The sequence below is a fragment of the Morone saxatilis genome, unplaced genomic scaffold (assembly GCF_004916995.1).
Source record: "Morone saxatilis isolate NCDOM2014 unplaced genomic scaffold, NCSU_SB_2.0 Contig17, whole genome shotgun sequence".
NCBI lineage: Eukaryota > Metazoa > Chordata > Actinopteri > Moronidae > Morone > Morone saxatilis.
In genome coordinates, this window is record NW_023339729.1 from 11,343,912 (window position 1) to 11,369,467 (window position 25,556).

A 25,556-nucleotide genomic window follows, 5' to 3' on the forward strand; every position below is an offset into this window, starting at 1 on the left:
TGTCAATCTTCAGCTGTCTCTATCTAATGCCCTAAATAAGGCATGAAAAGATAATTTCAAAATTTTAAAATAAATTAAAAAAAAAAGATATTTTACTTCAATTACAGTAAAGACATTCAGATGGGAAAATATACAGATCCTTTAATTGCTCATGTATAAATATGAACTATCATTTAGAAGTTCATTATCAAAGAAGTTCAGTGTAAAATCTGACCGAAAATGTGCTTCTAATGGCATCATCTGTCTTCTCACAAGTCAGGTTTATTTGCAGAGCCCAGTATCACCATAATGGTTTAATAGGCTTTACAACCACATACCAGCAACAGTTCATGACCCAGCTCAAGTTCTCAAAGAAGGCGAGGAGAACATGTGGGCAGTGGGAGAAACCTCCCTCTGGACAGACAGACAGAGAGAGAGAGAGAGAGAGACCCTCTTCTCAGATGATAACAACCCCAAAAATTAAGAAGTTGTTAATATCAATAGATGTACAAAGCCCATCAATAGGATTGTTGTACATTCATGAAAGTTTTAAATTAGTCCAATATCAGTTTGACATAGTGTTTCCAAATCATCCCTACTCCAAGACATATTTCGGGGGGGTTTAGCGTTGTTGTTGAGCAGTACTTGGACTGGACTATACGATGTGATTCACCTACTAACAAGCCTTCCTCTCTCTTCTCTGTCTCACCATAGAAGCAGCAGGCCGGCTCAGGTGTGGATCGGCAGGCTGGTGTCGGTGGTACCCAACAGGCTCTGACGGTGATGGTTCAGGGACAGGGCCAGACGACCGGTCAGCTGCAGGTCATACCTCAAGGGGTCACCGTCATCCCAGGACCTGGTCAGCAGCTTATGCAGGCAGCCCTGCCCAACGGCCAGGTGCAGCGCTTCCTCTTCACCCCCTTGGCCTCAGCTGCCACACCCACATCAAGCACAGGTACAATAAGACACAAGCAGACAGATTCGTTTTGGTCTTGCCGACCACTAATTTCAAGGCAAACACTTAATAAATAAAATAATTCTGAAAATGAAGTGTGTTTGAGTTAAAATCCTATCTTAGAGCATTTAGGATATGTGCATGCATATCTCTCATTTTCAAAGGTGACATTTTTATGATGACTGATTCTCCTGCTCATCTCTGACCTCTCTCTCTAGCCACCACAGTACCCGGCCAGCCCAACTCCACGTCCACCAAAACCCCAGCCCAGCAGGCTGCCGCCCCCATCCAGGCAGGGGCAACCCCCTTGGCCACCACCAGCACCCCTTCATCTGCCACCCCACAGGGCCAGTTGCCCCCTCAGACACAGGCTCACATGCCCATCCAGTCTCCCACCTCGTTGCAGGTGAAAGCGCAGGGAGGAACTGCCCAGCTGCAGCTGCAGCAGACACCACAGCTCATCAGCATGTCTGGACTACAGCAGCAGGTACAGGTATGATTAGCAAAGAGACATTTTGATTGGTACTGTAAGGTCAGCCATAACCTCACTTCTCTGATGCAGCAACATGGTGTCCAGCAATAGGAGACTGTATTGGGCAAAACTGGTATAAATGTTAGTATGTCGGTAGCAAGCCTGATTTTAAAAAAAAAAAAAAAAAAAAAAAAGTAACCCAGGTCATTTAGTGACCTAATTTAATCTGTCCAGCTCTATTAAATTAAAGGTGCCTATAATGTAGTTGACGGTGTGATCTAACTCATCTAAATATAGGTTTTATAGGAACAAAACCCTGGTTTTCTTTTCAGCTCTCATTCAATTTGTGTATCTTCTGTGTTGTGACCGCAGGTGTTGGCCCAGCTGCAGGCCCAGCAGGGTGGAGGCTCTCTGCCACAGCACATCAAACTGCAGCTTCCTTTCCAGATACAACAGACCGGGACCACCTCAGCTCAGGGAGGACAGGTAGGGCAGCAAGCCTACTAAACCAGATGCAATATTATACCTTCATAGGACCGAGTTTTGAATGTCGTAAAATTAGAGGAAAAATATCTAGAAAGCCGGGATTTAATCATTTGAAATCAAACCAATGCAGCATCATTCAGTGCATCAGTTGAGTAATCGCCACTGTTTCACACATTTTTAGACTTGAATATTTGATCTTGTATATCTTATCACATTACGCTGTCTGCACAGATTGGGAATGTAGTGACCATCCAGGCAGCTTCTGTCCAAGAGCAGCTGCAGAGGATCCAGCAGCTCAGAGAACAGCAACAGCAGAAGAAGAGACAAGCTGCAGAGGCCAAGAAAGAGCAAGCCCTCAACGCAGCCAGCCAGAGCGACATTATTCAGAAACAGGTGAGTCTGTGAGCGTGCTCGAGCACCCATCGTAGCCAGGTCACCCATCTCTCTCCCTGCCATCAGTACGTTAACAGTCACCATTCTCCAACCCTCCACTAAAACTGGGTTTATTTTTACAGCTTGGCCCTGATATATTTGTCATACACATTAAACATCACTAAAGTTACAAAGGCCTGTTTAATTAACTCCATTTCTATTATTTATTTTTTCATTGATTGACATTATGTTATTCTGGTCTTTCTTGTTAAGCATGTGGTTTCTTCTGACACCTTACTTACTGCGTTGTGTGTATAGGTGGTAATGAAACAAAACGCTGTGATCGAGCACCTGAAGCAGAAGAAGACCATGACACCTGCAGAGAGAGAAGAAAATCAAAGGTTTGTATCCAGAATTTGTCACTGTTGGTGTGAAAATGTAGGAATGGTATTTTGCATCTATTTTTGTGTCAATGCAAACGGTTCATATTGAAGTGTTTTGTAGTACTACACAATCAATATATGATCAAAATCGCAACATTAAACGCAATATGCAAATTGCAGATGTACTTTTTAGATTAAGGTTATAGTGGAGTATTGTAGTGCTGCAGAGATGCCCTGGCCAACAAATCATGTTCTCCAGATGTAATAAAACATTTTTGTTTGGTACAGAGCCCAACAAATGTCACATCATCATGAGTTTTATAGTTTTTCAGTGAAAATAAAAATTGTGATTTTATTCCCACTAATCGTGAATCATATTGCAATTGCAATATCTGTCAAAATAATCACAATGTGATTTTTGTTTTGTTTTTACTATATTGTGCAGGCCTAGTGTGTTGAGTCATCACCTATCAGACCACACACACTGTAACAACAGGTTTCTGAAACAATGCACCACAGAAATGGAAACAACAGCACAGGAATTATGTTTAGTGTTAGGTGAGACAACTCCTTTGTTGTACTGATGCCTTCTTATGCATCCGTGTTCTGATCATATGGAACTGTAACATCGTCACAGTCTATACACTATCCTCTCCTCTCTCCATTTGGCTTTTGTCCAACACCCCAATGGGAGGTACTACACAGCATGGGAACGTTAGGGTGTGTAACCACCAACAGCTGCATGTACTCACAGTGACCCTTACAGGCAAGAACACAAAGACAACCCCATTTATAAACGCAAGAAGTTTCATAATGAAATCACACAAGGCCCTTTCAACCTTACACCCATTTGTAGGGATGTTGCAAGTTTAAACTTCTGTGTAAAAAGTCTATTAGCTTGGGATCATTTTGCCAAATAATTGAGAGAAAATCTTTTCTTTGTACCTAGGGGGATTCTCAAATACTGATGGTTTACTTTAACTTAGTATTGCGCTAGTGACAAATACTACTGTTGGTGTACTGGTACTTTTTTATCAAGTGACTTAAGACCAAATTGCAGTTCCTACTAGACTTTCTGACTTTATAAAGACCCAGTGTCAAGATGTTTATTAGTTTACTCCTACCTTAAAGAAGGTCTAGTTTTATTCTGTTAACTATACTAAATAAAACTTAAATCTATAAAATGAAAGTCAGAGTAGTGAAGTGTTTTGAAAGGCTTCCCTGCTGTTTTATATAATGTACAAAGATTATACTCTGACCTATAGTTGACCCTGACAACCATGTGTTTATGTCCACAGACAGTGTGTCAACACTGTGCCCATTCACACAAACCTGAAATACCAAACCCAGACTACCGTGACATCACTAGAGCAGCTCTGTCTGTTGTCTGTCTCTCTGCTTATTTTTCATTCTTTTTCCATTTCTTCATGTCATCCTTTTCTCTCGCTTTCCCTTCTAAACACGACTCTGTTAGCAGTGACCTCGAACTCTGACATCAGCTCGCGTGTGTTTGTGTGTGTCCTGTTTCATTAGCCTCCTCCACTTTCCACGCTGCATTTGCAGTGTGTACTTCAGTGTACACGCTGTAGGAACCCTGGCCCATCCTCGACCTCAGCAGCCACGGACATGTTTGTGTGCTATTCACACAAACGTGCACTGAACGCAGCATTCTGTTGCTGAGCGTGAACCGACCGTTTTCAATCTTAGTCGTGAATCTTGGCGAACACAAGTGAACATACTGTGGAAACAGAGCCATAAATTATCTTGATTTACTGTAATATACAAAAATCTTCGTTTTTTTTTTGTATCTCCCTGATTTTTTCCCCTGTTAATTGCCTGACATTTCTTGTACTATCTTTTGAATTGCCAGGATTACACACTAGAAACCTACACACAACCCTGAAACCCCATATGCATTTTAATAAGCTTGAATTCGCGTGTGTGACCTCTCTGTCTCCCTTTTCCCATGTTTACAAGAGCACTGTGGCTTCTCAGTCGTCCTCTATCTGTCCATCTCTCACCATACCTCTCTTCCAATCCTCGGCTCCACTCCCCTGCTACTGAAGCACAGAGTCTCATACAAATAAACACTGGACAACCAAATACCCCCTCTAACATCTGTAAGACACGTGGCCCAGTAACACGACTCATTTGACTGCTTGGTTCTCACAGGGATGATGACACAACTGGGTCGGTTTTAGAAAGAAGCTATGTTAGGTTCAGGATTTTAAAAGAATATGTTGTTTGATTGTGCGATTGGTCATACAGAAAGTGTTCAGTCATTTTGGGTTTTTTTTTAGAAGCTGCAACCGTCCACCCCCCGAAGCATTTCCAAGCATTACAAGTGGAAGTTGTTTGCTTTACAGTTTGCTTTTCCAAGAGTTTGTTTTTGTGTTTTAACCCTTGTTTGATAGTTCACAGCAGAGAAAGGAGAGATTTAGAGCCAGATAGGGATGGGATACAAGTCCAGGACTTTGTAGTTACATGCCTTACACAACTGACCCACCAGAATGCCTCATGGACTTGCACTGAGAGAAATACTCTCATTGTTCATTGACACGCACTGCCATTTCTTACATGTGGAAATTTAGATATTATTGAAGTAGCCAATGGCTGTGCAGGTTGCACTTTCTGAAACATTGAAGCATTGTTTAGATCAATGCTCCGCTCCTGCCCACTGGTCTGTCAGAGGGATAACTTTCTTCCTCTGTGACTTCGACTGTACTTACTCTGAGTTCAAGATTCAGATATGTGATAATCCTTTCCCTTCCTGCTCTTTTATCCGTCTCTTCTGTTATGTGTATTTTAAAAATACTCTGAATGGGCCACAGCCCTGTTTCACATGGGTCCTCATTAGATTCAGTGCAGCTATTTCTTGAGCTGTGTTTTTAGGCAAGGCTATAAATGTTTCTACTGTATTCAAGGGGCTGTTCGATAAAGCTGTACAGTACTTTACTATTCTGTGCAATGTGCCTTTAGAATCCCCTGTCAGGAGGTTATAAGTCTGTACTTCATTCTTTTCCCATCTTACCATCTCCTGTTTGTGTCTGCCCAGGATGATCGTATGCAACCAGGTGATGAAGTACATCTTGGACCGGATAGACAAGGATGAGAGACAGGCGGCCAAGAGGAGGAAGAAGGAGGAGGTGGTGGAGGCCAAGAGGAGGTTGGCCAACGCCAGCAAGCTCTCCTCGCTCCTTTACCGGCACAAAGAGAGCCTCAAGATGGAGATCCTGAAGAAGCGGGCGCTTCTCGACAAGGAGCTGCAGCTAGAGGCCCAGGTATGAAGGCAAAACGGCAGACACAGCCTGTTTCCCTTAAGATGTTATCCAGCATTAACAATTTGCATAATGCATATACTCAGCAATAATTTCAACCCCATCCGTCCTGACATTGTACTCCTCAGGAGGAGCTAAAGAAGGACCTGTTGCGGATGCGGAGGGAGAAGGAGAGGGCTCAGGCTGCAGCCCACCAGGCTGCCCAGGCCGCTGCTGCCGCCGCCGCCGCCGCAGCCGCAAACAGCCAGGAGCAACATACTCTGGCACACTCGCATGGCGTCGCCTCTCAACACCACCTCACCACGACTGCCACCTCCACACACAAGAGGAAACGGGAGGAGGAGAGGGAGACTGCGACGTCAGCCAAGTCCAAAAAGAAGAAGATGATCTTGACAACGAACACCAAGGAGAGCAAAAAGGACACCAAGCTCTACTGCATCTGCAAGACGCCCTACGATGAGACCAAGTATGATGATGCTCTCGATTTTATTACCCAGAAGGGGAGCAGGGTAGTAGTAGTAGTAGTAGTCACAGTAAAACACCATTTTAAATAAAGAATTCCCAAAGACAGGAAAAAAATAAAAATCTCATGGCCCATTTGACCAGTGGAACTTTTCCATCAACCTTTGTTGGAACTCAGAAACTTAAAAGGCATTTCAACTGCAAGTTCAAGTTTTGGTTCCAAAAAGTCCCAGCTCGTGAGGTTGTACTTTCCAATGGTCCAGAAACGATAAGGATAGAGTTTACAGCACTGAACTTTGCTGACTGGTTAAACACAAGCTTCCAGACTGCAGAAGATATGACCCATATCTCTACATAGAAACTCATATAAATCAGTCCACAGACCACCGAGAAAGTTGATCCTCATTTTCTAAGTTACGTTACAACCCATTCACACATTGGCCATAAAAACGTGTTAATAAATAAAAATAATAAGTAAAATGCTTCAGAATCTTACATATGGAACCTTTAACAAACTAATGACAAACTTTAATAACCATGATAAAGTTTGATATGTTTATTGACATCCTGTAAACTAGTGACGCCTTCTTATCCGTTTTCTCTAAAGGTTCTACATTGGCTGCGACCTGTGTACCAACTGGTATCACGGAGACTGTGTGGGCATCACGGAGAAGGAGGCCAAGAAGATGGACGATTACATCTGTGTGGAGTGTAAACGGGGCCAAGAGGGCAGCACAGAGGAGTTGTACTGCATCTGTCAGACACCGTACGACGAGTCCCAGTAAGGAGCTGCATAAGTGTGTGTGTGTGTGTGTGTGTGTGTGTGTGTGTGTGTCTCACTCTGCTTGTGTTCTCATGTTTGGCGAACTGGGCAATACTGTAAACAGATCATCAGTGTTGTTGCTTTCATTGTAAAACTGGGTTGAGAGACATAATAGGAAATAATATTTCAAATGTACAATTATAGCAAATAGTATAATAGGATAGTAGTGAATACTGAAATTAATCCGGAATGGGAAAATATTATCAAAAACATCACATACAGTTCATCCAAAACATGTTGTATGGTTTATGAAAAATAACACCCATCTAAAGCTAGCAACAGTGGGCTGCATCCCAGTAGCACTAATATAACCTGAACAAATTTAGTATCATTAACATTTAAACATGTTTTGTAACATGTCAATAAAGAGACAATATTGGAAAGATGTATGTGTCTCTAACCCCGTCAAGACCTCACCAGAAGTTACCACGCACTTAATATGTCACAAGTCAATCTGATTATAAAGAAACAGAAAAAAGGTTAAGTTTGGAAATGTTTTTTGTTTTTGCTTACTATCTTCTCTTTTGATTAGTTATAACAAGTTCTTTGTGTTTTTTAACACATTGAATACAATGCAAACGGTAAATATAGTAAATACGTCCTGCCTTCCCAGGTTCTACATCGGCTGTGACCGGTGCCAGAACTGGTACCACGGTCGCTGTGTGGGCATCCTGCAGAGCGAGGCCAACCACATCGACGAATACGTGTGCCCACAATGCCAGTCGACAGAGGACGCCATGACGGTCTTCACGCCGCTCACTGACAAAGACTACGAAGGCCTGCGAAGAACACTGCGTTCCTTACAGGTAAACAGCAGATGTATTGCAGCTGCACAAACTCACATGCTCACAGCGCATTGTGATATAGCGGTGGATTAAATGTTGGTACAGCAGTCAAGCTAGATCCCAGCATCCAAAGTGTAAAACACCATGGTAAAAAAGATTATACACTGGCAAAAGTTAACCCTATAAATGGAGTAAAACTATGCAGTTCAGGTGTACTATCTGCTACATCAGAATACTCTCAGCAGTAGCTGTAGTTGTAGTTTTATTACAAGCAATAGACCGGCTCCTTGTCGCCCCACTACAGTGTAAGAGCAGCAAACAAAAGTCCTCTGTGTCCATCTTATCTGATGGGTTCAGCTCTCCAGAGTGCTACTTGGATAACTGCCTGGCCTCGACATTTTTTTTGGCGGCCCTTTCTTTTCTCTTCCTCCTCCTACCTCTTCTCCTCTCATTTTCTCCTCCTCTCTCCAGTGGTCTGAAAGAGAGATAGAAGTGGGGAAGAAAGCAAGAGAAAACATCTGTGTTGACCCACCTGCTTCCAGTGTCATCTTCATGGCACTGTTTGTTGTTCTTCATTGGTTTCAGCTCTCTCAAGTGTCTCGTCTTTCTCTTTATCTCTCCCTCTTCGGGGCCCTCCCTCCTCTACAGGCACATAAAATGGCATGGCCGTTCCTGGAGCCAGTAGACACAAATGACGCCCCGGACTACTACAGGGTTATCAAGGAACCAATGGGTGAGTGGAGGAAATGTGTTAAAGCTTTGTCCGCATAACACACACAAACACAATCGTGAATACTGACAGCAAGCTTTGTAATTGCTGTTTCCCAGCTACTGTAGCCTCCAATCCCATTTGGGCCAGCCGTTATGTCTGTATTTGTGCACATATTGAGCATATTAACTGCATTCACTGGTCTGCTTTGGAAGCCATTTTTCCACTGATGGCCTCTTTGAATGAGGAAAATCTAAAGTAGCTTACAAATGTTGCATGTTTTAGCTCATTAACTAACAATTGCATGTACTTAGGGGGGGGGACTGTTTTCCGCAGCATACCATGCTTTCTGATTAATGTGCTTTTACTACCTTTGTTTTCATTCATTCATTTTGTGAGTGTTTGTGAGTTAAACTCTTTACTGAAACAGTGTTTTGAGCTATTGAACTGCAAAGTGGCACAATTAAAAACAAAATTTTGATAATAGTGTAAGTCATTTATCAAGGTAAAATACTAAATATTTGCTGGTTCAATCTTCTCAAATGTACAAAAGTGCTGCCCTTTTCTCTTATGTGTTATTGTTAATTGAATATCTATTTCATATTGGACAGTTGGTTGAGCAAAATGAGCAACTTGACTCACCATCTTGGGATTTTGGAATACTGGAATTTTTCACTGTTATCTGACATCTAACAGACATGATAAATGATTAATGGATTAATTTGGAACATGGTCATTTGAATTGATAGTGAAAATAATGGATAAAGTTGCACCCCTAGATTATATAATACAAAATAAGAAGAGGACATAATACCAAATATCATAGGAAACTATTAAAGGAAATCGGGGTTCCTGGCTATATTTTCTGAATGCAGAGCTCTTCAAACTTGAAACATCATATCGTTTGTGGACTGGCAAACTTTTAGTGTTGCACTTTGTGGCTCTGCTGTGTAGGAAAATATAAAGATTCTCGTGAATCAGCAGATGCCCAATACTGAATTACCTAAACTTGGATTGGGATCCTTAAATCAGAAGATAGAATTGCCTCAGTAGTTCTGTTTTCATTTCATTATTCATTCATGCTTTAGGCAATTATGAAGCTGTAGCTTCTTACTGGAAGCAACACCCGGTTTCTGTATGTTAAACCTTAAAACACAGCCACCAGGAGGCCAGCAGGGAGGAAGCCCTCCAACTCAGATCAAACTGGCCATGTAAATGGGGACTTGCGTCAACAGGGCCTTTTTGAACTTCCACACAAACAAACCGTTAATGAACTGGTCCGAGTCTGCCGGGCTCCCTGTGGAAAGGGATCAGCCCCACACTTAGCTCCTGTTGGCCCGGTCCTGGAAACTCTAGTCCTCCCCTCTCCCTTCCACCGCAAGAAAAAGACCTTGTTGGTTTTCAGAAAATAAAAAGCAGCACTTGGCTGGTATAGCTGCTGCCGTTGGTAGTTTTTGGAGGGTTTCGAGATGAAATCTGATGACAGAGAAGAAGGAGGTCTTTGATATTGACCATAAGGTTTGTAAGCCCCTGGCCAGCTGGGTGGGGGTTAAGGAGGTTAAGAGTCGGATATGTTTGTTTAAAACGCAGCTCCGGGGACGCCGTGCAGAGAAAACCACCGGCAGCAGGAGATTATATGAAGCCTCGGCTGTTGCCAGTTAGCTTCCTCACTAACTCAATCTTATTTTTTTCACTTCCTAACTTGATTTAACCAGGTTAGTAACACTGAAAGCTTTTGTCATGGGAGACCTGGACTTAGAAGCACTTATTTGACACTTGGATAATGACGTTGAGATAATGACGCTCTCCTCAGGAATGACAAATCGGTCAGATCTCAGTAACTGATCTGGAAGGCTGAGTAGATCGAGGTTAAAGCTGGCAGAGGTTTTGGATTTTTGCTGTCACATATAAAGTGATGAACTGTGCTCCCAGGAAACATATTTGAATGTCTGTCAAACACATGCCACATAAGCTGCAATTACTTTGAAGCAGACATGCTGATTTGTGGAACAAAGTCGATTAGGAAAGCCAGATATTTATCTGCTGCTTCCGCATATGTGATGTTTGTCTCTGGCCAGAGTTGGCCAATAAATTTTGTTGTTTTTTTTTTATTCATTTCTATAACATACTGTTCATATAATCGTTAACCAAAAATGTTTTTTAAATCCCCCTTTCTTAGACCTCTCTACCATGGAGGAGAGGTTACAGAAGCGCGAGTACGTCAAGCTGACGGAGTTTGTAGCGGACATGACCAAAATCTTCGACAACTGCCGCTACTACAACCCCAGTGACTCGCCCTTCTACCAGTGTGCCGAGGTTCTGGAGAACTTCTTTGTCCAGAAACTCAAAGGCTTCAAAGCCAGCAGGTAAGATTGGGATAATAAGCACTGATGAGGAAAAGAAACACAAAATGGCAGCAGGTGACTTTGAGAAAAGGGAGGCAGTTTAAACCCCTCAGAGAGCATCCACACTGCAGAAAGAAGTGTCTTTAAGGGGGAGACTAAGTCATTAGCAGTTCCAGCTGTGACTCTGACCTCTGACCTCTCTGGAGGTTGGGTAGAGACTCTCTAGTGAGAGCAATAAAATGTAACTTGTCATGGAAAAATACATGTCAGACACTGGTGGAGTTCATTGACTCCCTCTTCTCTTTGATTTCCTGGATCACCATCTTGTGTTTCCTCTATAAACATTTAAATCATTTAAGATAACTTTTTTTTTGTCCTTTTGGGTCATGACTGAATGCTCGTACAACCAGCAGGCTTCTTCTGTCTCTGATACAAGTCAGCGAAACACTGTACCTTTTTTAAGAATGATATATAATATTTATTATTATTTTAAAAGCTTGAATTGTTTAGAGAGCTGCAAGGGATGGATTACTTTCCCTACTTTAGCTTTTTTTCTGCAGACTGTATGAGCTCTCAGTCACAACCTTGATTTTTACAGTTTCATGTTGGTGGTATCGTCATTCAGCCTTCAGTCAGCTGATTTTACACCCATAACAATATATCTGCTTCAGCTTTCACATGTTATAAAGTGATATATCTTCTGCTTTGTTGTTTAGTGGAGTTATGGACTTTGGGCTTTTACCACCCACTGTAAGGAATCATTCATTTAAAACCAAAAAAGCCCAACCTCAGCCAAAGGAAAAGCCAAGTTTTTACTTTTTCATCTTACCACTTGTACTGCATAGGCAGAGACATTTAAAACAAAACTGGTGCTTAACTCAGCTCAAACCTGCTGGATCAGGGTTTTTCAGGTTCAGGGCTGAGAACCAAAGTTCTCTTTCATCTAAGCCATTTTACAAACCCATTTCTTTATGGCCATAACGCCGTTGCCGCCATCCTCGCTGGGGTCTGGGGTTTGGGCGCAGCTGTTTCTACGCAACAAATAAGCCTCGATAACTCCACTATCTGCTCGTGCTTGGTCGTGCCTCTAAACTCACCTCATGCATTGCCCTCGCTGCGTGATGTGATTGCTTTGGTTGGATGCACACTACAAGATCTTAGCAACAGGTTGATCAGTATATACATATAATACTTACTGTCGTTTAAATGGCTTTGACTCTCCTTTAATTTGGCTATTTGCTGAAGAAAAAGCTTTCATGATGAGTTTAAGTGGAGGCTTTGTCTCACCTCGACACACACACGGATTTTCTAAGAGCATTTCAGCTCTGATGTTTAGTTAGTTCAGCAAGTCTTGTGGTTTGCATCCATCTCTGTGTGCTTATAACGGTGATGTGCTTCACCTGCGTGTATTTACACCATCCATTCTCTCTCTCTCTCTCTCTCTCTCTCTGTCTCTTTTGCAGATTGTGATGTCAAACTCCTGGGTGCCGGGGTCACTCTTAAAACAAACAAAAAAATAATAATTTGCTATCCCGGATGTTGCTGTTTTCACTTGTTTAAAACAGCGTTCAAAACTTTGTAAGAAAGTGCATATATTACGCCACACTGTAGGTGTGATTCTTTTTTATTTTAGAAGCAAAGGAAAAAGTTTCTACTGTCTAATAAATGGCAGCCATGTTGGTAACACAAAGCATTCAAGGGAAAATGTATTTTCTTACACTTCTTGCAACAGATGACGGATATTTTGTTTATGTTTGAGTTGAATATTAGACAAAATATGAACTTTGTCATTCTCTTTCTTGAGATTCAGTTTTGAAAAAAACAAACACAGCTATTGATTTTGAAATCTGACTTAAGTTCCACACACAGAGATAACTTATCTTTTAATTTGACAGAACTCTTGTTTATCGTCTTGGTCATAACATGCTGCAGCCGAACATTTTTACCTCATTTCTTAGCCGAGAATTTTAAAAAAGCATGCAACATTTATTAGTTTCTTTTTATTGGCTGTACCCGTGTATAATGTTATTTCATGTGCATATTATATCTTTTTGTGAAGGACTATTTTTATGTTCTAAAGGAAATAATGGTAGGATCTGTAAAGATAGATTGGAGAAAAATTTAGTTTAGCTTTCCTGTTCTAAATATGGCAAGCTTGACAGTCTCCAGTTTAAAAAAAAAGTCCTTGTATATACACTGTTGGGCCAACATCACATCATACACTTCAATAACATTTCACCAACATGGCTGCTTGGTCTCCGTCAAAGTGTCTGACCCACTGGCATCCAATACATGTTTTTGTTTTGTTTGTTTTTTGTTTTTTGTATTTCCCCTAGTGCATATTTTTGTCATATTGTAAAGCTTTTAATAAAAAAGGAAATGACAAGAAGTTTTCCAACTGTTTTCTTCCTCCTCTCTTTGCCCGTCTCTGTAGGTCTCATAACAACAAACTACAATCAGCAGCCTCTTAGCTCCCTCCTAAAATCAAAAAGACAGGCCTTGAGGTTTCCTCTGAATGATTAAGCCCCATGGTCCAAGTCAGGCACAGCTCAACTTTCAACACCTCATTGCAGTGCTAAAGGGAAGAGAAAAGCCCTTTTCCTTCCAAAGTGTCAGTGGGACATAATGGCAAAGAAGTCCCACCTTCAGACCAGGGGCAAGGGCTCCACTGACTCTGTTGGCAGCCTGTTTCATCCCAACCAGTCGTTCCTACCAGTGCGTCTCATCCATGAGAAGAAATATCCAAATGGGGAAACGCAGAGGAAGTTGATAAGTTGGCTGGTTTGTAAGTTCAGTGGCAGTCGGCGGCAGCAGCAGACTCGTGTTCATTCTGTAGCCGCTCGCTATTTTTGTTTATCCTATATAGCAGTGTCAGCTTTGATCTTCCCACCGAGAGGTCGAACTTTGATTTCATACTGTCACATTTTATGATGACCCAAACATCCCATTAAAGCCCCTGCTTCACATGGAAAGGTCAGTGAAAACTGAAATCCCCCGTTTATGCATCACACGCGGATGAATGCGGAAGCTGCATCCATGTGCAGTATCGTGGAGTTCATTCTTCTCATATTCAACCAGTGTACATCTGAAAGCAGCATTTTATTAGGAACAAGTGCTGCTCTTTTTCCCCCACCAGAAAAAAATAACCCCATTGAAATTTTCTCTCAGACCCACTTCATTCAGCCAACGTCTGTCACAGTGTCCTCTTTCATGTTTCACACCCATCTTAACTGTGCCAGTGTTTTGTTTTTGTTTTTTTGTTTTTTTTTACCGTACCCTCAGGTGTGTAGCCCTGCACGAAGCATGAACCTCATAAAGCCCACTCTGTGGCACATCAAATATGACTGTCAGTGGTACGTTTCACTGTACGTTCCCTATCACAGTAGCCTCATGCTGAGATGCTCCATTCGTAATAGAATCTAGATGTCTTAAAAAAAATTCATCAGGAGATTCATTTCTCTGTCTGATTAACATCACCACATATGGGCGTAGACAGCGCTCAGTCAAGTAATTCAAGGGGTCTTCATTTTGTCTCGGGGCTGTGTTACTTTCATGTTAATTTCCAGAGGGAAACACCCAGGACAGGCCATCCCACCCACCACATCCTGCCCCTCTTCTGACCTTGTTCCCATTTTGTGTTCTTCTCTAATGCAAGTGAAGAATGCTAACTAGCTCTGTGCTCCTTTTTAAAAAAAATTTTTTTTGAAGGTGGTCAAGGACAAGAAGCGATGTAAACGAGACTGTTAGGCCTTCAGGGAAGGTGAAACTTGTACAAGGCTTAACTAACCTACGTGTGCCGTACCTCCCTCCATGCACACACCGTCTCGTCAAAGCTCTTGTTTCTGTCAGAGGCTGAGTCTGTAAGTCTCTGTCCCCTTATCTATCAGCCACTTCTTCCAGCATATTTCATTGAAGTTGACAGGTTGGCTCACATATGTCTCTCAACTCGCCCTCAAAGCATGGTTAAGTAATTGGATAATGGACTTTTCCACTCAGCATCAACTCAGTTATGTTGCGGTCTGCGGCAGCATGTCTGGGAGTAAACTTTGAGTGGGGACTGGGGAGTCTTTGTACCGTGGGGTTTGTATGAAAATTTTATAGCTGCATTTTTAGCATATTTGGGAACATTTTTGTAATCTGTGATTATCAGTTTTGTAGGAGGGGAGCAGTCATAAGACACAGTTGTCTTTACGTTGTTCAACAGTTTAAAAATAAGCAAATGTTTCTGTTTCAATCAGTGTTTTTTTTTTATTATTTTGTAAAATAAGCAGGGTTGAGAGATAATGTAGCTTCTGTCTTCTTTTCTGTGTTTGTGTCTTTCACACAAATGTCCTTCACTTTGTAATCTGATGAAGATGTGTTTCATCCACTGTTTGTAATCTTGTATATTATGGTTGTCCAAATATGTAGAGATGATAGATTTTTAGAGCAGTAGAAACTTTTATTTTTCACTCTTTGAACCAGCAACTAAGCCCGCCTGTATATTTTAACTGTCTATTTTTTCTCTTTAATTGAAGTGAACTCTACATTTAGGTGAAATTGCCCTTTATATTAAAAGTGCTGCATATTGTGAGCATACAGGTTTTAAATGGGGTAGAGTGACACAGTTAACTCTTGTAAAGAGTTGTTCTTTTTTTTTTTGTAAGAAACCAACCAGTTCAACATAACTTCTATATTGACATTGCATTTCTTGTATTATTTATTCATATCAATGAAAAGTTCTCAGTTTTTTGAGTAATGTTGAAGAAACGTAACTGCAGATAAAAAGTACTCTATGTTTTTAACAGATTGTGGCAACTCCGAAGATATTCTCTTTTGTACTCGATAGGACATTTCATCCTAGGTAATAAAGTAATGTTTTTGACACCAGTTTTAAACAGGGTTGTATTTTCTTTGATCATCTATGTTCATTACACACTAGATACCAATTTATATTACCTTATCATACAGGGCTATCAAAGTTTGATACCGTGCATTGTATTCATATTTAACTCTTGCGCTTTACTTGCATTATGAGTCTATTTATTCATAAAGCACCCTTTAAAAACAGAGTGCTAAACACTTTGTACAGAAATCAAGATCAGTGTCAGATGAGACATTTTGCAGGACCTGGGAGTTAGAGACAGGATGAAATAAACACATAAGAGATCATCTCCATCTCAATGGGCCTGAGTCTCCCAGTGTTCCTCAGCTAACATGATGACACCTGGATTTTGCATGGAAGATTTAACAGCAGGGGAAAGAGAATTGAGAGCTTTAATTAAGCACAAGGCTGGGTGTGGCAGAAATAACATCTGTTTTGGCAGTATTGAAATGATCTGCCTTTCATTTATAGTGTTTAAGTAGTTAAGAAAGGAAATACCTTTAAAATGACATTTTATGGGACATCCCTGTGGCTTAGGGGCTTCTGTGTAGGGTCGCGTTGCGTCACTTAACCGAGCACCAAGCACTTAAAAAAAAGCACATTTAATTAATTTAATATTATGGTGCTTGGAACTGCAATGAATCTCTGTCTCTCTTATTTGCTGTCACCCCTACATTTGTCTTTTTTTATTATCATTTTTAAAAGACCAAAAAAAAGAGAATGATTCATCATCTGTTCAAGGGGAAGCATAAACTACAAGGAAAAAGAAAACTATTTGATTGCTTGACATGAAATTCTATACTAACATTTAGTTTCCAGAGAATTCTAATAATGTCTCTGATGATCCTCTAACTTTCCTTGCAGCATAAGCTTTTGTAGTTTTAAATGAAATGTAATGGATTGATGAAAATGAATGAAATGGATTTCATGAAAATTTCTACACACGTTTAAGATAAAATGTAATCACTTTGCTTATCCTTCGGTTTATGACCAAACACTAGCAAAACTCAAAAAACGATAGCATGCTAACATGCTAAAGTAAGATGGTGAACACGGCATAAACATTATACCTGCTTCACGTCAGCATTGTTAGCCTTATTATGAGAATGTTTGCATGCTGACATTAGCATTTAGCTCAAGGCACAGAATCACAGTGCCGCTAGCACGGCTGGAGACTCATCTTTGAGAAATAATTTGTGTCAAATGCCAGGAAGCAACTGTTCTGCAACAAGGCCCGGTCACAGTCAGGCTCCAGGTTCACCATATGGCAACTGTTGTAATTCAATTACTTGAAAATGTATTTGTTAATACTGTATGCACCACATGAAATACTTGTGAAATTTTTGGAATCTAAGCAACACATGCATTTGCTCCATCCTGTAGTGGGAACCTCAGTTCAAATTTAATTTTAAGGCCTATTGTTTAATAGACACATATTACACTGTAAGCACATTACTAATATGGTGTATTTCATCAATCAAGTGACAACAAACTAATTATTAACTGATAATACAGGCAATGCACAGAGACTGGGAGAAAATGGGGTCTGTTGGGGCCCACAGCTCAGTAAAATAATGCAGCCCTATGTAGCAAGTTCAACCTTCAGCTTAAATCTTGTCAATTATCTGAAGTTTTAAGGGAAATGTGTGCGTACGTCTGAACATTGAAGGGCAAGATCATGACCCCCAACACACTCATACAAACTTATCCTGTGATCAAATTACCAGCATGACACATAAAAGCCAATCCCCCACTCAAACCGCTAAATGAATCCAGAACACCACAGATGACCACAAGCCCCAACTGGTTTCAATCCAACACCCCTTGCCTCTTTCTCTCACTCCCCCCTTGTGGCTTGGGGGCTATCACACAGGAAGCAACTTAGAGATATTCCCACCTCCCCCTCCCGTCTCCCCTTTTTCTCTCCCTCCTCCTCCTCCTTTACATCCTCTGCGATGAGGAATGTCCTCCTGCTGCGATAGTAGCCAAGATGTGGAGCAGGCTCCTGTTTCCTGCCCGCCTGCATCTGTTCCCTCCAGCGCTGATCCCAGATAGAGGCTTCCCCGAGCCTGGGAACTGACCAGCCCAGCTGACAGACGGACAGAGGGGGAGAAAAGAGGCTTAGCCCTGCCTGCCTCAGTGTCCAAGTTCCCAAGTCAGTCTCTCTTCCCGGAGGCCAGACAGAGACCATGTTTGTTAAACTCTAATTAGAGTGTCTTACTTTCGGGGCTCCTTCTCATGCAATCACGGGGAATGATAATGAGGATCAATGTTTCAGTCAGTGGGCAGATGAACGTGATAGCGTGAGTGGAGGGTTGGTTTAAAGACAAATAAATTCCTCACAGGGTCGTTGAGTACAAAACAAATACAAATTTTTATTGGGTTCATGTATAGTAAGGCAATGTAAGCGTTCAGTGCAAATCTTTTCCCTTTCATAAGAAGCATGAGCTCAGGGTCGTACTACAATCAAGCCAGGGATTTCTGATTAAATAAGAAGCTATCCCTATAGAAAGACAGACCCAATATCCCTTCTCCTGCTTCAATCCCCTTCTTGTGTCATTTTACATAACCTTCTTTATTTCTCCTCCACCTTGCCCCCACCTCTCTCTTCCTCTGATCCTGCCTAAATACCCCCTTTTGAGCTTTGGCCTTACCAGAGAAGTACGTGTTTGTGTGTAAGATGGAAAACAAGAGCCATCCCAAAGTGGGGCTGTGACGGAGGCACTTTTCCGAGTCATGTGTCCAGGTGCGGAGAGGATCAGATTCCTGCGATTAGATTTATGGCTTAGTCCCTACAACAACACACCCCCTCCTCATTCAGCAAGACCCCTTTTGATGTCCCAGTCTACTCAGGCAAATATTTCATCGTGGACACATAATTAAAGTTACAAAAATAAGCCGCTATCATGACAAGCAAAGGTCCTGTGCTCTCTCTCTCCCTTTTTCTCCCTCCTCCTCCACTGTGGTTTGTTGCTGCTTTTTCAGGCCCTTCATTCCTTCCCTTTGGTCCTAACAATAATAGTGCCTTTCCTGCTTACCAATAACAACAGTGACCACATGCATGGGGGTGGGTGATACAAAACAACACTATTCAGTGCAATACAATGTTCTGCATTCATATCACTTTATAAGAATCATAAATTAATCAAAGGAATTCACGTTATTAAAATATTGGATTTGTTCAATCAGGTCCAAGGTTCCTGCAATGTAAAAGGAACTGCCACTATTTTGAAAAGCCAATATGTTTGTACGGCAAATACGTTTCTCTTCAAGATTGTGTAAAAGTGTTTTGTTTTGGATCTAGTATTCAGTTAAAAATGGGTGCATGCTTTGAGGATTTACTCAGAAAAAGGATCTTATCCATATGAGTGTTCATATGTGTGCTTGGATTATAATAGGAATAAAGAGGCTGGATCTGACCATGTTTCTCTCTCAGCACAAATATTGGCTGGTTAAACACGTATGAATACAACAGAAAAATGCCCATGCGAATACTGATGCAAAATAAAATTCTATACGCTAATTTTATGCTAAATGGAAAGAAGTGTGCTTCGGATTAGCCACATTTCCCATTAAAAGTGAGACAATTTGATACCTTTTCAATTGAGGGACTTCATGAACCAGCCATGAATGAATGAGGAGTTTGAGTGGAGTTGCTATTTTGAGGAAAATAATAGAGGGCAGAGGGGACAGCCTTAGTACCCCAAACATTACAAAATGATCATGAAAACTCTAATTAATTGAAGCTGCTTGTGTTTTCTATCAAAGAGACCACAAGTCAGTACTTCAGGAACTTTACAGATGAGTAAAAAAAAGATGAATCAGGATTATGATACATCATGGCAGTCCATAAGAAAATAAATCCATGCTTTCCGTGAAATGTCTTCTGTCTTGCACAATACTGAGGGGTTAGTTATGATTAGTTCAGGTAAGCTGCAATGTCTCTTCCCCTGCAGCAGAGGGCAAAAGTCTTATCTTTGCTTCACCTACACCTGGAGCGGGTGGCCTCCAGGGCTTTCTGGTGCCTCCGTTTGTTGAACCTCTTGACGTAGTTGTTGCTTCGCAGGAGGCCGTCTCCAGGCTTCAGTTTACCCCCCAGTAGGTTCAGGAGGTCACTGGGAAGATGGCGCCTCCGGTGGTAGATCTGACCCATTATAATGTATCTGGTCCCTTGGGAACACATCAGGGAAATGTTGAAGTGACGGGAAAAAAGGCACAGTCGAGCAATTTTTATGTTTGCACTAAACAAAGTAGTTGTTACTGCTTTTGCTGACTTCTGGAAAACAGAATTCCCACAACCCACACAAAAAAACTTCAGCAGGAACGACTCATATCTGATTTTAAGCGTCAATCAAAGGACTTTTATCTTTGTATTCTTTAATAAACCACTCAATAAGTAACAACTGATGTAGTCAATAGGTATAGTTCATAGATCGTCCAGGTCATTCGTTTAATGAGGCCTTTGAGAGAGCCCCGCTACACTCACCGAGCTTGATGTCAGGGCAGGGCTTGCTGCACTTGTAGGTATCCAGGACCAGAAGGCGGACTTTGAAGAAAAAGCTGTCTGGGGTCACATAGAGACGACTCATCTTGTAGAAGCCGTCACTGCTCACCATCAGTGTAATGAGACGTATTCCTTTACGCAACACATCAATGTCGTGAACTATGCCATTGATAGCTGTTTGAGAGAAAACATCATATGTCAAAATGTTGGAGCTTCATACCATTATGACTCTTAAAGGTACAATGTGTATTTTAGATGTATGTTGTTTAAATGAATAGTTCAACATTTTGGGAAATACCCTTTTTTGCTTTCTTGTCCGCAGTGAGATGAGAAGATTGATACCACTATGAAGCAAGCCTGCAGCTGGTTAGCTTAGCTTAGCACAAAGACTGAAAACAAGGGGAAACAGCTAGCCTGGCTCTGTACAACAGAAACAAAATCCACCTACCAGCACTTCTTAAGATCACTTATGTACATGTTATAACTGGTTTAATCTTTACAAAAAACTAAGTGTAAAAATGACACATTGTGGTTTTACAGGGTTAAGAGGTTGCCAACAAACGGAGCCCCAAAGAAATGGCATAAAACCTCTGTATTTATTACATTTGGGTTTGTTTTGTTTGGATTCAGCAAACTATCTGATGTATTAATTAGCGAGCTTTAAACATGCTGATAGGTGGAATTTTGTTAGCTTTTTTCCTTTCTTTATTCTAAGCCAAACTAACCTGCTGCTGGCCATATAGCTTCATATGTATTATAATAATATAATAATATATAATATTGGTCTACAATCTTAACATATTTTCCCAAAAGGTCAAATTATTCCTTTAAACTATTTCATATAATGTCAAAATCCATGTTTAGCTGCCACAGTTACACAGTATTTGATTATGAAACTCAAAAATGTAAACAATATTAATTAATTAGTTATTTACTGTCCAGCCAGGTATGTGTTCAGAATGTTCAGGTTTAATGTTTAATTATTTGATAAATTGACCTGTATGGACTGATCAGTATCACAGACTCTACCTTGTCTCTCATTGGGTACATACCAAACTCACTGTAGCAGTAATACTCTCTCTCCTCCTTCTCCTTCCTGCACTCGCTCATGCAGAAGGCATCGTGTGTGAAGTCGGACTCTGCGGAGAAGAAGGCAAGCAGAGGACAGGATGGAGGGATGAGAAGAAGACAAAGTAACTGACTGCCTGCCATACCCCGTACGGAGCCAGACTCTCATTCCAGTGTCATTAGAAAAGGACAAGGTTGTCATTACAAAACCCAGGCATTACATTCCTCTGCACGGGACTGGAGGAGGTGGTACGTGTGATGGGATCACATGGGTGTTACATTTTCCATCTCAATTACAACCTTCTCACTTGCTCTGCATCAGTTTCATGACAACCTCTTCCTCCCAAAAGACTGCACACAAAGGGAGACACTGACAGCCAGATTTGAGGGAAGTGGTTGCAATTAGTGGCAGGGGATGTTCAGTGGAAGGGTAGAAACCATCACTGTCATTATCACTTTCTCTGTGAACTCTATGAACTCTATTTGTTAGTGTGTTTGAAAGTTAGTTAAAGTTTAGTTTAAAGGCATTTGAGTAATTTTGTAGTTTTGTCACGTATAATCCACTTTGGCCCTTTTGGTTATCAAACGTTAAAATAAGTCTCGAATCTTAACTTGGGAGGAAAAACATTTTACATTAGAAATAGTGACTGATACAATAAGCTGTATTCTGTTTGAGTCATTTGTCACTGACATTGTGTTTCGAAGGTCAGCATGCTGGGATTATTACTGGTAATAAATACAGTGATATGGAGCATCAAAGATTTTCCCAGATGGCTAAACTCTTACATAATTCCAATCTTTTGAAATGTGTAATCCCAAAGGGGAGTTTCAAAGTGATACAGCTCAAGATCAAGTGACATTCAAAGATCCTGAATATGTGGACAACTCTCTCCTAGGTCAGGATACAACAAATCCTCCCATACCTCGCCTCAGGATGTCGAACTGGTAAAGCAGGCTGGAGGAGCGCCGGTTGAAGACGACAGGCGGACGGCTGTTGTTCCGGGTCGCTGCACCGATCCCTGACTGATAGAGACTGGACTTCCCCGGCCGGTTCTCCTCAGGGTCCAGCCGTCGGTTGGGGGGATCTCTGCGCGGGGAAGGGGCCGGTTGGTTTGGCTGAGCCTGAGGCTGTGTGTGGGGTGGACTCCTGGGTCTGGAGTTGGGGTGTCCTTCTGGTTCACTCTGCTGAGGAGGACTGATGTTGGACTGGGTGTCCTGCTGGTTGGTTTTCTGCACAGTGCGGTTGTTGTTGGTGGTGGCGGCAGCTGCAGCTCCTGTCAGCGGGATTTTGGGAAGCATACCAGCAACCTCACCTCTGGTTTTCTCACTGTTGTGCTCCACCAGACGGTCGCTCTTGGGGCCCTTTTTGCTCTTGTTGTGGGGACTGTGGTGGCGAGGGATGGGAGCCAGGTCACTGTGCTTTGGCCAGACGGCAGAGGGTAGAGGATGGAGGGTGAATTTGGACTCGCCGGTCTTGCTGCTCTTCTCTAGAAGCTCATTGATGGGCAGGGAGGGCTCTTTAACCACCACCCGGCTCTGGTTGCCCGGAACTGGATCCACAAAACTGGTCTGACCCTTTTCTATCAGGGTGTACAGCTCTGGGTTGATGCAAACAAACAGTTAGACAGTTCCTTCATTTTGATATCAAAGCCCCTCTGCTCCTATAGAGGAGTGGATTAATTTCATCTAAATGATAACTGTGGATGTTCCTTTAGTTTTAGGCTTTAGGGAATAAACCAAATATTTGTATTTATTAACTTTAATCATGAGAACTTTATTCTACAATATGCTACTCATTTACTTTAGCATGTGTGGGCTGGAAACATCTTACTTGATAAGAATCTAAATCTAAGATATTACTTTTTGAAATAAGGTCCCAATCCATCAAAGTTATAAAAGGATATCTAAATCACCTTAAAGGCCTCATTTTAATATTTCCATGGTAAATTAGAAAAGATTATTACACATTTTTGTAGTTTTCTTTTAGAAATATTTTGACAAATAACACTATAACACTTATTATATTGGTGGGATCCAAAGCTACAGATCCCGCAGTGTTAAACCGAAGTTAATAAACCTCATGAAGCATGTTGTGCTGATGTTATATGATCATATAATACTGGAACAGTTCATTTAAAAATGCAGGTAAAGCAACGAGTGAGCGTACAGGTTTTCTCCAACACATACAAACGCACACAGTTACAAATCCATTCGGAGTAATAGAAAACGTTTAAACTCACCATTGACAACATGCTCCTCTGTCTCGTAAAGAGGAAGCCCGAGAAATAAGAGAAACAGAATAATCCCTGTCATCCTGGATGCTCAGTGCGCACACACGTTAAAGTCTGCTACAGAGCTGGGATTCCTGGGATTTTTATACGGGCTGCTCAGGAATGAAACGGGATGGGGTGGAAAGGGAGGTGGTGGGACGTCCCTAACACAGAAATAAACACTTTAACAGGACACTCCTTTCATTCATAAATGGATTCTAAAAAGGCTTCCATTGTTGCTTACAACCAGAGAGGGAAAATGTGGTTTGGTAGATAATCTCTGTTGTTTACCAAGTAAGGGTTTATGTAAAAAGGGAAGTAGATTTAACTTCTGGTACCTGGTGTCCAACAAGTGTTTAAAATCTTCTGCGATGATGGTTTACTTGCTTGGTTTCTTTGGATGTTTTAATTTTTAGTGGACAATATAAAATACGCTCTACTTCAGAGCAAAGGCAAGCGACTTCTCCTCTTCCATTAACCTGCGGTGATGCTGGGTGGAGGGGGTGCGTCAGTGTATTTAGAGTCATGTCTCTTTACTGCCCTCAAGTGGTCGCAGTCGACAAGTGCAGCACATCATTTGTCTCCTTCAAACAAACTGCCACAAATACTCCTCAGAGCAAACAATTTCAATTAGTAAAATAATCTGAATAAATTATTTTTTTAAAAGGATAATGTGTCTTATTAAAGTGTGTGAGAAGGGATTATTATGAAGTCAAGTATAAATTTAAATAATTTCCCCCTGGGATTATTAAAGTATTTCTGATTCTGATTCTGAAGTAGATTTAATTATTATTTTTATGTCTTAAGGATTTTACAATTAGTTTGTTTCTTCTTCAAAAACAGGAGAAGATCTTAAACTTGTGTAAAGAATATTTTACTATATTTAATACTTTTACAAGATATTCAACCTCTTTGTCCTCTATACAAATGGAAAGCTGTGATTGGAAAGTTGATATGTTTCAAGCATTTTTTAACTTGCATTGTTAAAACATTGCTCAAACAACAACAACAACAAAAACTTTATTTCCTTTGATGCTGTTTACAGCATCATTAATAACCGCCAGTCGGTGATATAAAGCTATATTAACAGACATATAAAACATCAAAAGGAGGGCAAACAGGGACGAATAATGATCTCATTGGCGTTCCACGAGCCAGCGTTGATGCAGATACTAAGACAGATACAGATGCAGGTAGTAAGACTTTTGGATCATGAAATGATTGGGTTGTTGTCTTGTTTTAGTGGTCACAGTTATTGATGACCAGGATGTGGTAACATGTTTACTGATTGATTCCACTAGGAATTAAGATTGATATGGGTTTGAATTGTGTGTGAATCATGAAATCAATTCTGGTAAATGCTTTTAAAATACAGAGCTACAAAATCCTGACAATTACAAGGCATTCAATCACAGATGCTCTTGTAATGAGTAATTTATGCTGCTTTCTCTTATATACAGAATAATAGGTTTCATTCTGGAGAGACCTATTCGGCAGAACTGTTCCATTTTAAATGCCACATTACTTTAGACTTATTTTACCTTGGTTGGCATTAAAAGTTGAGATACCCCCCATAAATAATGAACATACTGATTGGCTTAAGTCTGGCTGTTAACAGCATTCATATCCGGTCTCATCCACTATTCCCTGTCTAGAGTCAGTTAGTGCAGTATGAATCAATTGCTTGTTTTAGTGGCTGTTCCTATATTTCACCGTTCAATTCCCTGGGAAAAGCGACTTATATTTAGGCTCTGAAAAGGAAGTTAAATGCGACCCAGATGGGACTCGAACCCACAATCCC

At 41.1% G+C, this 25,556-nt stretch overlaps 2 protein-coding genes across 2 annotated transcripts in view; one reads left to right on the top strand and one right to left on the bottom strand.

Annotated features, from left to right (window-relative positions):
• LOC118326738 (nucleosome-remodeling factor subunit BPTF-like) overlaps nt 1-15,918 on the top strand; it is a 48,618-nt gene extending 32,700 nt beyond the window's left edge. Inside the window, 12 exon segments of the mRNA XM_035659785.1 lie at nt 694-934; nt 1,153-1,427; nt 1,779-1,892; nt 2,124-2,285; nt 2,583-2,665; nt 5,703-5,928; nt 6,054-6,391; nt 6,995-7,168; nt 7,824-8,016; nt 8,644-8,728; nt 10,884-11,070; nt 13,484-15,918. Coding sequence (XP_035515678.1) covers nt 694-934; nt 1,153-1,427; nt 1,779-1,892; nt 2,124-2,285; nt 2,583-2,665; nt 5,703-5,928; nt 6,054-6,391; nt 6,995-7,168; nt 7,824-8,016; nt 8,644-8,728; nt 10,884-11,070; nt 13,484-13,520 — 2,115 coding nt within the window. The 3' untranslated portion in view covers nt 13,521-15,918.
• A 1,943-nt stretch (nt 15,919-17,861) lies between these two features.
• On the bottom strand, nt 17,862-23,869 carry LOC118327576. Its single transcript, XM_035660988.1, has 5 exons — nt 23,726-23,869; nt 22,409-23,083; nt 21,470-21,556; nt 20,400-20,591; nt 17,862-20,083 (listed from the first exon to the last, which is right to left on the bottom strand). Exons 1-5 carry the CDS (start codon nt 23,796-23,798, stop codon nt 19,896-19,898), a joined length of 1,215 nt encoding a protein of 404 aa, XP_035516881.1. The 5' UTR covers nt 23,799-23,869; the 3' UTR covers nt 17,862-19,895.
• Between the last annotated feature and the right edge of the window lie 1,687 nt (nt 23,870-25,556).

Coding starts and splice junctions, on each gene's coding strand:
- LOC118327576 (XM_035660988.1), bottom strand. CDS start 23,798: ATGACAGGGATTATTCTGTTTCTCTTATTTCTCGGGCTTCCTCTTTAC. Junction 23,084..23,725: donor AGAGGAGCATGTTGTCAATG/GTGAGTTTAAAC, acceptor GCATCAACCCAG/AGCTGTACACCCTGATAGAA. Junction 20,592..21,469: donor TTACTGCTACAGTGAGTTTG/GTATGTACCCAA, acceptor TCTCTCAAACAG/CTATCAATGGCATAGTTCAC.